The 19,451-nt window shown below is 43.9% G+C and overlaps 1 protein-coding gene across 8 annotated transcripts in view; it reads left to right on the top strand.

Annotated features, from left to right (window-relative positions):
• The window catches only part of DACH2 (dachshund family transcription factor 2), a 333,298-nt gene that overhangs the window by 6,511 nt on the left and 307,336 nt on the right, over nucleotides 1-19,451 (top strand). Inside the window, exon 1 of one of the 8 annotated variants that reach the window (XM_083484717.1) lies at nucleotides 8,620-9,482. The exons of 1 other annotated variant lie outside the window; for it this stretch is intronic. In XM_083484717.1, coding sequence (XP_083340843.1) covers nucleotides 8,920-9,482 — 563 coding nt within the window. In that variant the 5' untranslated portion in view covers nucleotides 8,620-8,919. Of the gene's footprint in view, nucleotides 1-8,619; nucleotides 9,483-19,451 lie in introns of those variants that run through there. 6 more of the 8 variants (XM_083484710.1, XM_083484712.1, XM_083484714.1 and 3 more) reach the window with 6 other exon arrangements.

Below are 19,451 nucleotides of genomic sequence, written 5' to 3'. Positions count from 1 at the left end.
ATGTCCCAACCTCAACATTGCATCCTCTGCTGCATTACTTATTGATGGCATTTTTAGCACACTTTTCCTGCAAGGAGCCCATGGCAAGGCACATTGCCCTGTTCCTCCACCCAGCCCTGTGTACAGCTTGCCTGAGGCCCAGGATGGGAGTCTTGTTAGAATAAAGTAGTAAACTCTTATAAAAAAAGCAGCCAGCCCCTGGAGGCCCCCCACCCCATCTCAGCCAGCTTAGCTCTCTGAGGCGTGGGGCAAGTGTACCTGGCTGCCCCCCTCCATGCTCACAACCACTCTGTTCAGAAGGTTAGGCTGTGACAGTGGCTGGACCTACATCTGGAGTTGTTGCAGCAAGAAATGGGAACCATCTTTTCTGTATGTGGCAGGCTGCTGTTACTGAGGCCTGGAACATCTTCTCAAGGTCTGGACCAGCCACCCCAGCTGGTGACTGGCCCTCCAGGACAGGATGTGCTCTAAAAGCCTTGTTCTTTGGGCTGGACCTTTGCCTGAGCAACAGTGGATCTTCTTGGCTGTGGTGTGCCCCTCAGCTCTGATGCACCTCTGACAAGCTGCTTAATTTCAGCCCTAACACCATAAGTGGTTTCAAACAGCGTGCTTCCACTAGCACAAGGGCTTTGAGTTGTGCCACAGAACTCCCTTTTCCTTATTCTCTGCCCCCCTCCCAACCCTTTGGAGCAGATCTGGGGAAGATGCAGTGGATGGGGAGCAGGAGTGAAAGCATCTGCCAAGAACATTTTCATTAACCAAGAACGCAAGTCGGAGGTTCGAAGACGATCAGATACTGTCATAATTCTGTCCATAAATTATGCTGACTGGTGATCTGGTGCCATTACTCCCATGACCTGCTGGGCAGCTTCTGGAAAACCAAAGTCTTTGGGCTCCAGGGGAATATGGTTGCAAAGCTGAAACTTAAAGGCATTGACAGGACACCACCAGGATTGGAGCCTGTGGCATAATTTGACTCAACACGGGAAAGCTCACCTGGCCAGGACAAGGAAAGATTGATAGCTCTTGATTCTGTGGATGGGGTGTGTGTGTGCATGGCCGTTCTTAGTTGGTGGAGCAATATGTCTGGTCAATTCTGATAATGCCAAGTAGTTATGCCATTCCTGAGCAGTTGTAGCCCAACTTCTTAGGAGCATAAGTGGCCACTCAAGAATGAGTGATCACAGGTGCAATAACAGATAGATGGCCACCTGTCACAGATGCTTTCATTTAGGTCCCTGCATTGCAGGAGGCTGGACTAAATGACCCCCAGGTTCCCTTCTAACTGTATGGTTCTACGATTCTGTGATTTTATGATTCTGTTGCACAAACAGAAATCCTAGCACTAGCAAAAACACTTTGTTGATGCCATGAGCAACAGTGATGTAGTGGGGCAGGATTATGGAGAAGGATTGTAGCATTGCCACTTTGTCTATGGCAGGAGTGATGCTGTCATCTACTGGAGGTTTTTTTGCCAATATTTTGATCTTGAAGGACGGCATACGGTAGGTTTGCTCAGCAGGCTAGACTCAGACAGTGACTGGCCCAAAGTCAGATAGTGGCATGCCAGGGATGTGAACGTAGGTCTCTACAGCCAAAGTCTGCTAGGCTAAGTAATGATTATGATGATTATAAAATGTATTACTACTACTACTACTACTACAATTTATACCACTCTTTATCAAAAGACCTCAGGGCAGTGCATAACATTAAAAACACTGCTTGCCAAATTGTAATTTTATTACGGTTGTGTGATCCTAATAGACTGGCCACTATGCTACGTTTGTGTATTTGAGAGAGAGAGAGAGAGAGAGAGAAATTTGCAATAGATTTTAACTGTTTTTGTATATGTAACTGCTTTGTATATGTTACTATATTGTAAATCACCTCAGGATGCCTCATGGAAAGTGATTAGTAATACAGTGATACCTTGGGCTAAGAACATAATTCATTCCGGATGTCCGTTCTTAAACTGAACTGTTCTTAACCTGAAGCACCACTTTAGCTAATGTGGCCTCCCACTACTGCCACGCGATTTCTGTTCTCATCCTGAAGCAAAGTTCTTAACCTGAGGTACTATTTCTGGGTTAGCAGAGTCTGTAACCTGAAGCGTCTGTAACCCGAGGTACCACTGTACATCATTATTATTATTATTATTATTATTATTATTATTATTATTATTATACATCCTACCTTTCAGATCCTAATCGAACACTCTAGTTACTACAGGGTCAACACAATGACTGCATTTTTGGATTCCCCTTGGGTGTGTGACTAGGGACTCTGCTTGGGGGCATGGCTAGGTGTGTATAAGGGGAAGCTGTCATACAGAGCGCCTGCACTTCAGACTTTTGAACGACATCGCTGGTGAATAAGGATTCAAATCCAGCTCACCCCAGTCGTAGTTCAACACTCTAACCACCATAGCACACTATCTCTTGTGACAGTGGATGTCAGCATGTAGCTTTTAGCTCTGAGAAGTGCACCCCAGGAACTTTTGCAACACTGCGGTGAATGTTGGTGCTCAAAACGTCATGTGTTGGTTGCCTCTATACACTTGCATGGAATGCAAATCCAACCCCAACCCCCCACCTTAGCATTCTCCCCACCCCTCCCTTAACATCAACAGAGCTGTCAATCACAAAAGAGCATACCTAATACTTAATAAGGAATGCCACATCTTAGAGACATTAGAAACAGATGTCACTGTGTTACTTCACTGCTGATGTATGTAATAGAAATGACACTCTAATTAATTTAATGCAGTATAAAAGGACTGATTATTTATCATGGCTGACAATAAAATTAAGAAAACATTCAATTACAATCAAGAGTAATTCATTATTTATTGATTTTGCATTATGCACATATTAATACAATGCATTTAATTACACAGGAGACGGTATCATTTCTCTATTGACAATCAACCCTTTGAGTCAATTTCATCCCCCCCCCCCAATTTCATTTCAATATAGAGTTTTAGGATATACTTCTAGCAGTACCAACCTGTGGAATACCAACCTGGTGCCCTCCATATGTTTTAGACTACAACTCCCATCATCCCCAGCCAGCAGATAGGTTGGTGAGGCCAACCATAAGTATCCCTATATGTGGACAGTTAAGTATGTATACTTGTGTGCGCACATCTCAATGTAGTAGCCTCAGATCTGCATCTTAGCATTGCTAGAGACTGCTGCACATTCTGAATCTATCACTGTATGGTGCTCATCAGACATAGGGATGGGTTGATCTGTCAGTTTTATTTTTGCTTAGTTTCTCATCTTTCCACTCTTTGGTTCAGTTTCCCACATTTCTCAGTGAGTTTGTATTTTAAGAAAAAGGGTCTCACAAAAATTCTTCAGTATTTTAATGTGCATTTTGTGTGTGTGTTTGCAAACAAATTTGCTGAATATGTATTTTTTTTTGTATCGCTGGCTGCATACACACTAACAGCTTAAAATGCAGTGAGGTTTCAATTTGCACATTGCTGTACACACCGGGGGGGGGGGGGCTGGGATGTCTTCATCCAATGAACACTACCTGTATCCACACACTTTCAGTGCCCAGAACTCCTTTTAATGAAGCTGTCATCTGCACATGTGCAATGGCTGTCTCAGGGGTACACACATCAGCCTTACTGGGAACTGAACGTGGCTTATGTCTTTAAACTGGATGGAAGCCAATTTGAGGGAAAATTAGGCAAAACAACTGTATTGCGCAAGAAACTACAGAATATTTATGGATTTTGACTAACATCACATGTATACAATGATGTGTGCATTTTAATGCACACTTTCTCATAATGTATGCATTTTTGTACATTGGGGTGGGGTTGGAGGACTGTGTTGCAAAATTTGGAGAAGTGTGGATTTTGAAAGACAGCTGTGTTTTGGTTCATCTATTGTTTCAGTATGAACAACCTAGAGAGGAATTGAACCAAATTTCTCCCCTGCCCTTAGTGTGTTGGGGTAGATTCTGGAGACATGGTCATAGGTAGAGGTCAGACACCATATCAGGTGAACAGAGCTTAAGGGCCATGTTCTGGCTAGTTTTGTTCGAAGCTGCCTACAAGGGGTTTGTTCTTAAAAGCAGCACATAAATTCTGTAAATAAGTAACTCTGGAGATTCCTACTGCACATACATGCATGCTATCAATATTTGCCAACCTGATGCCCTCCAGATGTTGTTGGACTACAACTCCCACCAGTCCCAACCAGTGTGTGCTGGGTGGGGCTGATGTGAGTTGTAGTCCAACAACATCTTGAGGGTATCAGGTCAGCGAAGGCTGTTTGGAATACACAAAAACATTTCTCCTAAATGGGTTGAGGAGAGTGCTTTTACTAGGGACAACTACTTTGGGACATTTCATGGTAAAAAGGCAGCAGTTGGAAGGTACGAGTACAGTGGTACCTCAGGTTACAGATGCTGCAGGTTACAGACTCCGCTAACCCAGAAATAGTACCTCGGGTTAAGAACTTTGCTCAGGATGAGAACAGAAATTGTGCGGCAGTGGCGCGGCAGCAGTGGAAGGCCCCATTAGCTAAGGTGGTACCTCAGGTTAAGAACAGTTTCAGGTTAAGAACTGACCTCCAGAATTAAGTTCTTAACCAGAGGTACCACTGTATTGGGGTCTGAAGGGACCCAGAAGTTTGCAGTCTCACAAATCCCTCCCCAACCCAACTATTCTGTCTGCTATAAAACAAAATCCCAATTATTTGCTCTTTTTGTAGCATGGATGCTGTCAATCCATTTTTTAAATTATTTGTACTGAAAAGTGCTCCGATATTCCCCCCGATTGCCAATATCAAGCGGAGAGGTTAAAAGTTAGTTTTCGAAAGCTCAAATGGGGAGATAGATTAGATTAAGAACTATCAATTGTGATGTGAGGCTGCTGGGCCTCCATTTTGGTGGGAGCCTAAATAAGCTGCCAGACCCAGGAGGCTGCTGTTGAAAAGGGTGCCTTCAGTTCACAGCAGGAGTGGCCAGACTTCAGAACTGCTGAATCTCTCTCTCTCTCTCTCTCTCTCTCTCTCTCTCTGTGTGTGTACACCTCCAGACCTACCATGCAAAAACTCCCATATTTAATCACTGGCATTTGTAGGTAGAAAGACCCATCTGAAACCCTAAGAGCTACTGTGAATCAGTGTGGACTAAAGGTGTGGTGGGAGAACTCTGGCTTGCATGCCTAATTAAGCCTGGTAAGCCACTGGGAGAACAGGATGCTGCACTAGATGGGCTACTGGTCTGAACTTGTTGCCCCCCAAGATGCTGTTAGATTCCACCTCTCTTTAGGCCCAGCCAGAATGACCAATGGTCAGGGATGATGGGAGCTGTAGTCCAACAACATCAGGAGAACCACAAGTTCCCCTTCCCCTGAATTCTAGATTGTGATCGGTAGGTCTGGGTACAGGTTTGAGGAGCCCCTGAACAATGTGCCCCCTTCTCCATCAGTGAGCGCTGACAGACTTACCCGGTGGCAATGGGGCAGCAGTATTTTTAACCAACATTTTCACTTCTCTCAAGAGTCCAAAGTGATGCATAATCTGGGGAAATTAAGATGGCACCTGGAGCCAGGGGTCCAATCCTTTTTATTGTGCATTCATGATGATTTGTGCCCATGATCATGACTGCAACTGGAGCGGTTGTACACAATCCTGCTTTCAACACTGTTCATGCTTTCAGGGCAGGAACATTTCAGGGTTCAGGGCAGACCTATAGCTTCATTTCCAACTGGTGCATTTCTGCTGAAATCCTGTAACTTTTCATACGGCAGATGTTCCAGCTGTATGTCCTTCTTTTGCTGGTGCAAGGGTGTCCCTCCAGGTGACAATAATGCAATAACATTGGGGAAGCATCGCAGGGCAACTAACAAAGCAGAATGAGGTGTGGATGGTCCAGTATAAACCCACCAGAAATGCACTCTTATGTGTCCTTGTAAAGAACAGCAAACCATGATTTCTGATCGCTTGGCTCATCCTTACGTGTGAACACAGTCAATACACAAAAGATTCAGAGTATTTTTAAAGCTGCCAATATATTAAAACTGGGTCATATGTTGGAGCATCTTTGTTTTACCCTGAGAAATTATGGGAAACAAACCTGCGGACTAATGTAGTCAGCTCTTCCATGCTCAGGTGAGCTGGGCCATCGCCTGGTATTAATTCACAAACCTTGAGCCTTTCCTTAGAGTAAGTGCAGTTCCCTTCTCCATGGATAGTCGCTTCTCAAGGGTACCGTTTTTTACTACAGCCTTTATGATTTTATATTGCTGCATGCCACTCTAACATGCAGGGTGGGAGGGAGTTGGGGGGGGGTGATGCGCAAGACTTCATCTGGCCTTGCAAAAACTCAGCCTTATTTAGAAATATATTTAGCCTATGGAAGGCATTACAGTCCAAAGCTGGGGAGGGGGGTAAATCCCAGAGAGTGGAATTTGATAGTCTCATTAATCTGCAAGCAAAAATTCCTTGAAAGGGAGGAAAGGAAGGAAAACAACAACAATGCAAAACCTATAAATCAGATTTATATTTCCTGCTCAAAGACCTTTGCATGTTTTTGTTTTTGTTGTTTGCAGCTGAAGATACAAACCTTAAAAGTGGATGGAACATAAGAAGAGGGACAAAATCCTTTGGCTGGCCAGGAATTCTTCGGAATGTTTGAACTCACTATCTCTCAGCTTTTGTTCTCTCTTTCTCTTGGGAAATGGGGGTGTCACAATGACCTCCCTTGGTGGGTTATTGTGAAGATGAATGATAGAATGGCTGCAATGTAGCTTTGGAATCCTAAACCCAGGGGTACATTGCACTGAAGGTGGGAGGTCTAGTAGGTGCAAGGGCAGAGTAATCTTAAAAGGGGCTAGGGAGGAACAGGAGTAGCAGGATCTGACAGTTTCAGTTTTATCCATTTCTCATTTTAAATTCTGTTCTCCACATTTCTGCAGCAATTACTATTACTATATTATTAAAACCCTTATGAAAAATCATTAGCATTTTTAGTGCTGATTCCTCCCTAAAAACACATTTTTGTATGTTCTCCCTAATGTACACTTTTTGCGAGCAATTTCCCAAAAAATAATGCATTTGGGGTGTTATTTTCACTAATATCTTCATTTTTATGCACACTTTCCCCAAATATGTGCATTTTGGGTAAACGTTGGTTGATTGGAAATCTGCATTGCTACATTTATATAAGTTTGGATTTTGTTTCACATACTGTTTTGGAAACTGTGAATTCAAAAGATTTGCTTGTAAATGAGTACTGTATCAAATTTCTGCCCCATTCCTTCCTCCATAGAGTGGTAAATTCACCAGTGCACCCGCACTCCTGCTGTTTCCTGAACTACAACTCCCATCTGCTTCACGCAGTTAACACAGCAAATGCTATACAGGGATAATGGGAGTTGTAGTTCAGCAACATCTGGAGGGCCAAAGATTCCCTTCATCTGAGCTAAACAAAGAGTTCTAGTGAACTAAAAAATATTGCTAATGATTTGGCAATATTTCGGTTGGTCTTAATAAATGCAGTTTGATAGTGTGGATTTGGGATTAACATAATGAAAAAAAAAAGTCCAACCTATTTACTTACAGCACAATCTTGCTCATGTTTACTCAAATGCAAGTCCTGGTTCCAGGGTATGGTTTGAGGCTACTACCTTAATAAAGCCAAGTAAGTCTGGGTCTGGTCAGTATGGGAGACCACTAGTGAACCACATCTTCTGGATGGTTCAGTTGGCTAGGGCATCGTGCGGATAACGCCCAGGCTGCAGATTTGATCCCTATATGGAACAACTGCATATTCATGCATTGCGGGGTGGGGGGTGGACTAGATGATTAGGGTCCCTTCTAACTCTATGATTCTATGTATGTATGTAGGCTTGGGTGGTAGGTAATAAATAATAAATAAATGTAATAATAAATGCAATAAATGTATAAGTGTATACAGTATACATATTGTGTTCGAGGGTGCTTTGTCCCCGGTAAACGTGGCACAGGATTTCAGAATTGTAGCAGTTGTGCGCTGAGTGAGTACTCAGAAAGTTAACTCCTAGATTAAGCGTGCACGAGGCGGCAGCTCTCCGTATCTCGCATCTCTCAGTCGGATGCCCACTGAGCGAGATCCTCGGCGGAGGGTCGCCCTCGCAGGATCAGGCTGCAGCTCTTGCGCACTTGGCTCAGAAATCCAGTTGAAAATTCAAGCGCGCTCGCGGCTTTATTTCCCAGTCACCTGTGCCTCTGGTCGGGGGCGCGCGCAAACTTCCCCGCCACCACACCTCAAGTTTTAACTTTCTTTCCTTCCCCCCCCCCGCCCCATCTCTCGCCGCGGTTTTCTCTTTCTCTAAGTCATAAAAGGTTTACCGTCGCCCCACCTCACTCCCGCAGCTAGAACGTTCAGCCCTTTTCCAAAAAACGCAACCTCGGGTCGCAAACTCTCTTCCACTTTCCCTTTCCCTCCTCCCCCAGCTGGGTGGGAACGGTACCCTCCTCTTGATGCGTCCCGGCGCTCCATTCACAGGTACCCAACGCTCGGGGGCAAGGGAGAAAGGGCCCCGCCCCGCCCCGCCTCGCCTCCCTCTCCATCCTTAGCCAGTGGCTGGCGGCCAGGCTGAGACCCCGACGCGTCGCATTGGCCGCCGGCCGCTGCCGCTCCGCGCTCCTCCTCCGCCCCTTCGCTGGGAAGTGGGAGGCGACTCCGCGAGCGGCTGGGTCGTGGGAGTGCGCGCGGGGTGTTTTTTCCCTCCCCTCTCCCCCACTTCTTTCCCTTTCTCTCCTCTCTCGCTCCGCGTCTCCGTCTCCTCCGTTTCTTCGAGTGTTGCAAACAGTTTCGGGTGGAAAAGTGGAGCCGGCAAGGTTGGATGCTGTAGCTGCCGCCGCCGCTGCCGCCGCCGCCGATGATCCAGGCGCCCGGGGCGGAGTAGAAAGCATGGCCGTGTCTTCTCCCCCGATTATCCCGGCAACTTCGAGCGGCGGCGGCAGCGGGGGCAGCGGCGGCACCGGCAGCGCCAGCACCGCCGCTAGCGCTGGGGGCTTGTTCCGGGCGGACGCGCTCTATCCCTCCAGCCCGTCGGAGTCCCCGCGCCTGACGAGCAGCCTCATCCACAGCTTCATCGCCAGCACCGCCAACGCCGCGACTGGCGTGCCGGGCAGCGGAGCTGGAGCAGCAGCAGGAGGAGGAGGAGGCGGCGGCGGCGGGAACGAGTGCAAGATGGTCGACCTGCACGGGGTGAAGGTGGCTTCATTCCTGGTGGACGGGCAGGAGCTGATTTGCCTGCCGCAGGTCTTCGACCTCTTCCTCAAGCACCTGGTCGGAGGGCTGCACACCGTCTACACCAAACTCAAGAGGCTGGACATCGCGCCCGTGGTGTGCACCGTGGAGCAAGTGCGTATCCTGCGCGGGCTGGGCGCCATCCAGCCCGGCGTCAACCGCTGCAAACTCATCACGCGGAAGGACTTCGAAACTTTGTACAACGACTGCACCAATGCCAGGTGAGAGAGAGAGAGAAAGAGCGCGTGCGTGCGTGTGTGGGTTTGTGCCTGTGAGGGGTGTATTTTTTGGGGGGAGGGCGACATAGGATATGGCGGTTCAGGCCTCCCCCTCCACCGGGGTCCCGACCGTAGTGAGGAGCAGAGAGGTCCGAGTCCCTCCGGCCGCGGCTCCCTTCCTTGCAAAAACCGGGTCCGTTTGAGGGAAGCGCCCCTTTCCGTGTATGAGTAGGACATCAAAAGTATCCCAAGTGCTTAGCTCGTGGTCTTCCTGAAGCTGGATGGATGTTGCGTGCTTCTTCTTCTTTTTAAAATCACCCGCTTTTTTATTTGGGAACAAATCCCATTAGGTTTCTGTGATGCTTCCTTTAAAAAGTAGGGTACGCTGCTCCCCCCCCCCCCGCTTTGCATCAGATCACAGTTCTGTATAAATCCGACATCCATCTAATTGCAAAGTCCTAGGGCAGGTCAAGAGAATTGTGTTTTGAAGACCCCACGTGCGCGCAAAAAAGTTTTAAGCCTTGTCCAATTTGCTTGAAACAGGAAAATGAGGGAGTAAGGAACCACTGATGTGAGAGATGCAAACAGGTCTTGTGAAGTGCAACTTGCTTGGTTTTGATTAAGAAAGAAAAAAGTTTATTTGGAAGGGAATGAGGGAGTTATTTTAAAACGCTTTGGAAGGGACTTGCCTGAGGAGTGGGCCGGGGGTGGAGGGTGGGTTGGAACCTTAAGCAAACTTCTGAAAGTTTAACCACATTGTAAGTGATAGGAGTTGGTAGGGAAGCATGTGCTCCTCATCACTGATGATTTGGGGTAGATTTGAGCAGACCTACTTGGACATTAGGCTCACAGAAATCCTATGTGGGGCTAGTTTGCGTGGAAGCGAACAAGCTGCAGCTGTAGGTAAACTTACTTAGGAGTAAATTAGGCTGTAGCTGTAGGCAATCTTAGTCAGGAGTAGTGCTTATCAAAATTGGTCAGATTTGACCCAGTACATCTAATGCTTAGTAGGTGTTCAGACAAATGCATTTATCACGCGTGCCCCGTGCTGGGTGCTGTTAACTTACCTGCAACTGAGTGGGAAACACTGGGATGTATGGCCAATTCACACATTATGTTGGACACTGGTTCTGTGGGTAGTATCCTAGTACCTGTATATAAATGATGGGTTTTATATTTGCCTGGTGATCAATATTACGCACTTCGGTAGGAAAATTCTCCAAGGGTAGAAAAATTTTCTGAGAGGAAATACTTAGCATCAGCAATATAGTTCTTTGAACATCACTGGGTGCACTTAGAGGAATATCTTGTTGATTTCAGCAACCTTTACTTCCAACTGCGGGCATTTAAAGAGTGGTTGTTTAAAACTTAGCTTCCTTGAAAGTAAGCTATTTTGATTGGGACAAGCAGATTTTGTTTCCCCAAGCAAATAGCGTTAGGAGTAGGGGATTTAGGATGCGCTTACCAGGAAGTAAGTTCAAACGAAAGGAATGCAACTTTTATATCTCTAAAAAGTGGTAAAGTTTTCAACATTGAGGGCTAGCCTCTTGCTTTTGATAATGAAACCCTATTTGTGTCTACCCAGAAGTAGCTCCCATTCAGCTCAATGGGACTTGCATTCAGATAGAGTGCGCATAAGATCACAGCCTAACAGTGCAGTCAGGCATGAATCCCATTGAATTCAATAGGCCTTGTTCCCAGGTAAGTGGTTATCTGATTGCAGCCCTTACGATGCAATAATTAGCATGTTATACTAGGAACATGTGTATTTAGGGTTTCAGCTTAAACGAACCAGCAGGTGAGCATACCTGCAGCTGAGTTTTAGGAAAAGTAGCTGCAGGAGCTGTGAGATGCTTCCTGGCTTCATTTTGTTTTTCCTGACAAGTTTTTGTCAGTGGGGAGGGTCCCCCTCCCTCTCTCCTTCTTTATCCTGTTCATCATTTCAGGATAAATTCAACATGGATCGTTCTTTTTCCTTCTGCCACATTTTTCTTAGTTTTGTATAGTGTGTGGTTTGAACGCCTGCCCTGCTAGGTAGCATTATTGGGGTATAAGCAACTAAAAGCCCTGGGGGGCACCTTGGTGTCTGCTGTCATGTACCCTTGGTGCAGTAGGTGAAATGGTCTGGCAGGCTAGGGAGTCTCTCTTTGTATTCATCCCCCCACCCCCAAAATTGCACCAATTTCTCTGTGTTGTAAGATTCCAAACATGGCACAAAGTTGGTCAGTCCAGAATCTGAAATTTGTGGGTGCTTCTTCCCTGTCAGTGAAAGTCTTATTGGACCAGCTCTGCCTGGTGTAGACCCCCATATGGTCTCTTCAAATCACTGACCCTAAATCTCATTGACCCTAAATCTCCTGTCCTCATTAGGTTGCTCTTTGCCCAAAGGAGATTGTGGCTGAATTACATTATGCAAAGAAGTGTGTCCAAACTTTTCCTAATAGTGATAGAATATACGGGGTTGAGATGTTCATGTATCTGGTATCCTTGTCCAGAGAATAACAAGGTTCACAGTTGTGGAGAATGTTAAAAGGAGAGAAGTGCGTTTTTCAAATGTGTAGTAATAAATTTCTTTCTTTTTCTTTTGCAATTGTTTGGCAATCATTTTTGCAATAGTTTTAACGTGCATGAAAGGATATACGGTACTTCTTTGCATCAAAACAGCACACACATACTTCATCTTCCTCTGAAGATGAAGAAAGTTCCCTGTTAGATATTATTTTCTGTGAAACTTTACCTGTTAGGATCTTGCTGGAGGTTGTGAACATAACTTGTGATGCTGAAGCAGTTCATTAGTGCAGCAAATGAAGTGGGGGGAAATTCACAAGAGAGCATTGTGAGATAGGAACCTAAGAACTGAAGGAGAGTTTATAGACTAACTGTTGCTTAGCATAATTCTAGAGCAGTATCATGAGCTAGTTAGCCCAGTGAGTTAGGAGGGTCTGTTCTGTCGTCTCTTTTGGAACTGTTTAAAAGCAGCTCAGGTCTAGGAAACTGAAGAAGCTTCTTCAAATTTTAGGGTGCTTAATTCCATTATTAATTGATAAAGAAATGCATGCAATGTAAGCAAGAATCTTCAGGACTCTATGATGAAAATAAATAAATAAAAGCTTGCATTGGATCCTAAAACCTGAAACTATTAAATAATTTTTATTAGATTCCTCCCCACTCCCATCTTCTTCTGTAGGGAAGGACCTGCATTAAAAACCTATTATAACATTTGCACATGAGCAAATAAAGCATGTGTTAGTTGAAAAAACCACATGGCAGTTTGATTAGGTCTATTGTGACTCATTGTGAGGTAAATGTTTTGCAACTTTTTTGTCCGCAATAGGAGCCTGGTGGTTGGTTACATGTTACTATAGGAAAGTGCTGATCTTACGTACAGAAGTGGGGCTTGGATAAAACACGTTCTGCACTTGCTGGGGAAGTGTCCTACTCCCTTAGAAACTGATAATTTCTGCAAGACTAGGCTCTTGATCATCACATGTTGATTGTTGGTTTGGCAACAGGTAAAATTCTAGAGCTGCTCAGAGCCCTTAACTCTTGCTCACATCTGTATCTATTCAGTAATTTAGGTGCGTATGTGACGGAACAAATTCTACTTCGGGGTTGATTGTCTATATGCAAAGTCTGAGGTTCAAACAAATGGAGAACATTGCATATAAAATGTCTAGCTTTTATTTAGCAGGTGAAATCTACTTACACAAAGTAACTCAAAATCATGATCTGATCTACTCACCCAAAGGTGGTGCTCCCATGCCAAATACAAACTGCTTGGTGACTCTCAAATCAATTTGTGATATGGCGGGCGGGCGGGCAGGGGGTCTGTTTCAAGAATAAAGAGTTTAAAATTTCACAGGTTGGCTCAAATTCCTGGGTAGTTCTTTAGATTGAGGGATGCAGACTTCAGGCTTGCAGGACTTTCTTGGTGTTTTACTAGAATTCTGAAATCTCCCAACTGTAGTCAAGTGCAGCATACAAGCACTTTGAAATAAAACAATTCTGAGCCCAGGGTTTTCTTTTAAGTACGGAATTCAAGGGAGCTTTTGGTTCACTCTGAGTTACTCCTACCTTCCTTCCTTCATTTCACAGTACTTTTTTGGGAGGGGGGAGAAGGGGAAAAAGTTTTTTTGTTGCTGTCCTTGCTAAACAATTAAGAGACAGGAATCTTTGCAGGTCCAATATAAATTAGAAGATCTACCAGTAGATTTACTGTCCTGCCTGCTTAAGATCTGGTTCCTGGTTCTTAATTTTGTGTCCGGCACCATGCTAGTTGACCACTGCCCTTCGTTAACAGGGCAGCACATTTTGCTGACAACATAACTGCAAAAAATCCAGTGGGAATTGCAAAGTTCTTAACAAATGTCTTTTGACATTCTTGGGTCCAGTTGGCACTGAGTGGGAGATGGGCTCTTTGAGCCATTGACAAAAGCTGCTGGAGGGGAGTTATGAAATCGGGTGTAATAATGGATAAACTTGATGGGGCAGCCTGAAAGCAAGAGGCTTGGAAGCATGGAGAAACATAAAATGTAAATATGGGAGAGCTATTTGCGCAGCAGATAGGGAATACAGAGATAGGGAAAAACAGTTGCTGCCTCCCAAAGTGAAACAGGAAAAACTCAAAACTGTTATGTGTGTTTTGCCAGTTAGATTTTTTCAAGTCTGCTCCTACAGCTAACTCAGTGGCCCTTGTAGCTATTATTTCTAATTGTTTCTGCTTTCTGCTTAATTTCAACTCTCTGATCAAGTTGTTCTGATAGCAATTATCAATCTTGCTGGAAATGAATTAGTTCATTTTTATATTAATCATCCAGTTTTGACTCAGCCACCAGATGAAATGAATCCATCCATCAAAACAAATCTACTTCAGATTTTGATTGCAGATCTGTGTCATTACATGTGTGGATCATATGTACTAGAATTTTCTCTTATGTCAACATTTCTGAGTTAGATCCACACATATAAGATGAACCCAACAGTTTCCTCTTGCAGGGTCACCTACACTAATTCAGTGCCTGCACCTGGAAGGTGAAATTGTCAAGATGATATTACTGATCAGGTGGGATAATTTTTTCCTGTATGCATTCTTCAAAAATATTGCTCAGTCATTGCACAAGTCAAGTTATGGGCTGTTTTGCTCACCAGTCACCACCACAACAAAAAAGTTACAGCCACTTCAGATTGCCCTGATATAATGTCAGCTTCAGTGGGGGTTTGAAAAGCTGTTTTGAAGTTTCACATCCTTTTTGTGCAGCAGGATGAAATATTAAACAGGAGTACCTTAAGCTAAGCCAAGGGAGAAATGTTTCCTTATGTGTCTCTTTGATTTTTAAAGTGGAACTCAGCTACTGAATTTGTGACAAACTATAGCAAGCATCTCATGCGCTCAGATCTTGAGTGTTCCATGGAAGTCCTGTTGAAAACATACACTGCTATAATTTAACGTTGGGGAAAGGCCGCGGCTCAGTGCTAGAGCATCTGCTTTGCAGAAGGTTCCAGGTTCTACACCCAGTGTCTCCAGGTAAGATGACGAGAGACTCTCGCCTGCTGGGATCTGGTGCCAGTCTGTTGGAAGTATTGAGCTAGATGGACCAGTGGTCTGACTCAGAATAAGGTGCTGCTTATGTGTTAGGATTTCAGACAATGATAATCTGCTTATGTACCCATATATTTGTGTGAGCTTTTGGAGATGGCAGGAATATAATTTAGTGCATGTATTTCTAGAGTTGTCTCAAATCCCACCAATCAGCATGTTGTTTATTATTCTCACCTCTTATCACCAATGGCAAGGTGGGTAAGGTCATGTGTTCGGCTGAAATATATTGTACGTGCTTAATTAGAAGTCAGCCCCATTGAGTTCTGAGTAGATATGTATAGGATCGCACTGCAAGAAGTTTCTTACTTGCAGTCTGAATTTTAGAATCAGTGTTAGAAGAAACTTTTCTCACATAAGCAAAGAAGGGTGATTGGTAGAATAGAGACTGTAAATTAGCTAACAAGTTTTACAAAGAACGTTGTAAATATTAAACCTTTCGCTCTTTCCCCTCCTAATAACGGGGAAGCATTGTTAAAAACAAACACCAAGAAACTCCCCTGAATATGGCCTGTACATACTTTATTCTATCTGTTCCTAGCTGTAGGGTCTGTTAAAAGGAGTCCAGTAAAGTTGCTGGGGTTTTTTTATGAGAAAAACAATGTCAGAGTTATAATTCCAGGACTTATGCGCCCAGTGGCGTAGCGTTGGGGGTGCAGGGGGGGCCGGCCGCACCGGGCGCAACATCTGGGGGTTAGGGTTAGGGGGCGCAAATCCACGGGTTAGGGGGCGCAAATTACTTGCCTTGCCCCGGGTGCTGACAACCCACACTATGCCACTGTATGCGCCACTCTATAGATTTCAATGCACACATTGTTTGTCAATGCTCACTTAAATAAATTGCATGCTTCTCCCTACATAAATTGTCAGCAGGGATTTAAACTTGCCCCAAGCTGTATGTGGAAAGTGTTAATTTTGCTGGTTTGGGCACGGATGTGAATTTGGGGGTGGCAGTCTTGGGGTCATGTAATGCAGTGGCTAAGAAGTGAGCCTTCAGTTCAATTCTTTAACCTGCCGCAAATTAGCCTTGTGGCTTTAGGAAACCACTGTTCTCCACCTCTTACCTTTTGTAAGATGGGAATATTAATACTGAAAGGCCTTACAGTGGTGGTCAAATTATGAGAAGGAAAGCTGATGCTTAATACATCCCGGGAAACTTCCCTGTACTAGCCAAATTATTCTCCATCCGTAGCATTTGAAATACAGTAGCAAAAAGGGCCAGTATAAAAGACAACACGATCAGTTTTGTTCTGCCTTTTCCCCCAAATTTGAGCACCATATTACACGTATATTGGAATCAATGTGTGTGAAACATCTTGAACACTGAATATACACTATAGAAATGCTTTGCATAGTTAGTAGCATTATTTTACCAGCATATGTATAAGCTTATTCACCAATTCTCACTGAAATTATTGATATTTACTTCCTAGTAAATATGTTTAGGATTGCAGCCTACGTGCCTAGAGACATGGAGAAAGAGCCCCCCCCCAATTCTCTTATGAGAAATTATCAATACTTTATAAAACTGTTTCTCTCTCTCTCTCTATATATATATTTATCTCCAGAGATTTAATGTGCTTCAGTGTGTGCATTTCAGAACAGTTTTGGCATTTGTTTGCCTTCATCACACTGAATATCTTACTGGCTCATTGATAAAGAAATCTAATTTGAAGGAACAGTGATTTAAAACAAATCTTGTAATTTCTGAGAGCTCTAGATTTCTCCAGCTGCAGATGAAATGCTTTCCCCCCTGAAAGGGAAATGTTCGTACGTTTCCATTAGATGTTTGAGTTTTTATGGAAGCAATTTCTTCACAAACTCTCCCTACCACCTCCTCTCTCTTCCCCCTCCCCAAAATACGGCATTCTGTGCTCCTGGAGCCAAAGCAAAATAATTAGGCATTAATGATGTTCTCGCCACATATTCAAAAGGTCTTTGGAAGCGTTTTCCCCTCTCCCTGCATCTCTTTTTCTCCTTTTCACCATCTCAACCTGCAGAAGAACTCTTCAGCGTCACTTCAAATCCGACAATTCTGAAAAGATGTAGGGATCAGAACGCGCACACTTTTAAAACTCATTGGCTCTGGCAAGGGAAATTGAGCATTTGCACCCAATAAGCCTGATTGTGGAACTGAATGCAAATTGTGTTTTGATTTATCTCTTTTTCGCTCCCCCCCCCTCCATTTGAATTGATCTTGCATTAATTTTGCCAAGCAGCTCTGTGAGGCTGCAGATGTTGCCCTGTGTTTAATAAATCAACGAGACGGATCTGAATGAATCACTTCAGATGGATTCTCTGCTCGGTTTGATGTCTAGATGTTATTCTTAGCTTGTTATCGTGACAGATGCATTAATGTTCCCATACACTGCCAGCAATGTCAAAGAGATTGAAGCTTTTAAAGTGGCGGTAACCTCTCTCCCCCTCCCTCCCTCTCTCCAGGTTTTCTAATGGGGGAAAAAACTCACAATCTTTACTCCAGAAAACCCCAAAACAGTATTTTTAGGAAGAGGACGAAACCATAAGTAAAGCCATAAACCTAACTGTGGCTTAAGATGATTCTGGAGGGTGGGTGAAGAAGGGGAATTAACCTCTTGATTAGCCAGCAAGTCAGGGTTAAATTTGTAAGAATTTATTTCTGAATGATTAATTATTGCACAATGGCAGAAATCAATATATGTATCTAAATATAGCACAAGGTCTTTTAATAGCGTAACCATTTTCTCAACATTAATATTTCATTGCAAAAGGAAAAGGAGGAGGAAAAAAAAAAAGGATGACCAGGATAAGTAATATAAGATTAAGCATGTTGAAAATGAAAATGTTGAAAACAGAACTAAATTGATTGCTTTTGTTGCCGTGGCTGAGGGTGGGCTTTTCTCATTTTGGAGGTGGGGGTTAATTCAGTTGGACTTGACATTTCTTAGGTTGCTTCTCTTGAATCCATCAATTTTACACTAATTTAAAACGGTCTCACACATGCACCAATACCTTGGTTGGAAATGAATGAACATTTGTTGACTGGCACATTCTGGTAACTTTTCGTACAGAAGTAGCACTTGGGATCACAGATCATAAAGTTGCGTAAAGTACCCTGACGGCTGCTGCTTTTTTAACAGAGCATGCTATTTTAAATTCTAAACATGCTGGTGGAAAAGGAAAGATATCTTGGTTATTGCACTGTAGCATTTCACCCTAGCGTACTAAATTCAATTTATTACCTGGCTTATAATATTTTAATGGCCTCTTCGGACCCCCTGCCACCCCCCACAACCCTTATGACTGACATATGAGGAACTAGTGCTTTGTATGGGATCTGTTTCTATCTGTGTTAAGGGTTTTAGAATGTTATTCAGCCATAGTTGAACACTTTTAAATCCCGTTAATTTCTAGGGGGGATTAAGCATGCACTTCAGTCCATCTCCTACTGAAATTGATGGGGCTTAAAAAGTGTTCATCGTTGGCTGGATCGTGCCCTTAGTGCCCTGCCAAATGATGTGGGAGGAAAAAAATTCTAGTGCTTTATTTTTCTATGGCAAATTTTATATTTAAAATAAGTTTATTAGGAACAACAAATGGGTGCTGATTTCAAATGTGATATTAAGGCAGTCTGACAGTTTCGAAAGCACTTGTAGGTTTGTTTATTAAACACAGTAGAAGTAAAACAAACATGCTGAATTAAATTTGTAATTAACATGGAATCCAATAATTACCGGTTGCACTTTCACCCAACACTTAGCCACGCTGGCTGAGTATGGTGGGGATTGTAATCCAAAAAAATATGGAGGGCACCAGATTGGCAAGGTCTGATTTAAAACTCTAGGTTGTTCAGCAAACTGTGAGACATCTTACAGGCAAAGGAACTATGGCTAGATGCTCCAAAGCAGGGGTCAGCAAACTTTTTCAGCAGGGGGCTGATCCACTGTCCCTCAGACCTTGTAGAGGGCTGAACTACATTTTTTTTGGGGGGGGGGCGGGGAATGAACAAATTCCTATGCCCCACAAATAACCCAGAGATGCATTTTAAATAAAAGGACACATTCTATTCATGTAAAAACATGCTGATTCCCGGACTGTCCACGGGCCGGATTTAGAAGGCGGTTGGGCTGGATCTGGCCCCCGGGCCTTAGTTTGCTTACCCATGCTCCAAAGACTGGGTCACTTTCCTGCTTCACTTCCATTCTGCTTCTATAGCTTGATGAGCATTTGGAGTTGGCTGGCCCAACGAACTATGGTTGAGTGAGGCTGCTAGGCTTGGACATAACACCAAACCACAGTTAAAGAAGCCGTGTTTTATGAGCCAACAAAAAACTGTTGCGGTTTGTTTCCAGAAAACTAACTCTGGTTAAGCCATGCTTCGGCTAAACAACTATAGC

Source organism: Podarcis liolepis (genome assembly GCF_965112155.1).
Source record: "Podarcis liolepis genome assembly, chromosome: Z".
In the NCBI taxonomy this organism is placed as follows: Eukaryota; Metazoa; Chordata; class Lepidosauria; order Squamata; family Lacertidae; genus Podarcis; species Podarcis liolepis.
Note: the sequence above shows the minus strand (reverse complement) of the source record. Positions and strands in the feature narration are given on the sequence as shown.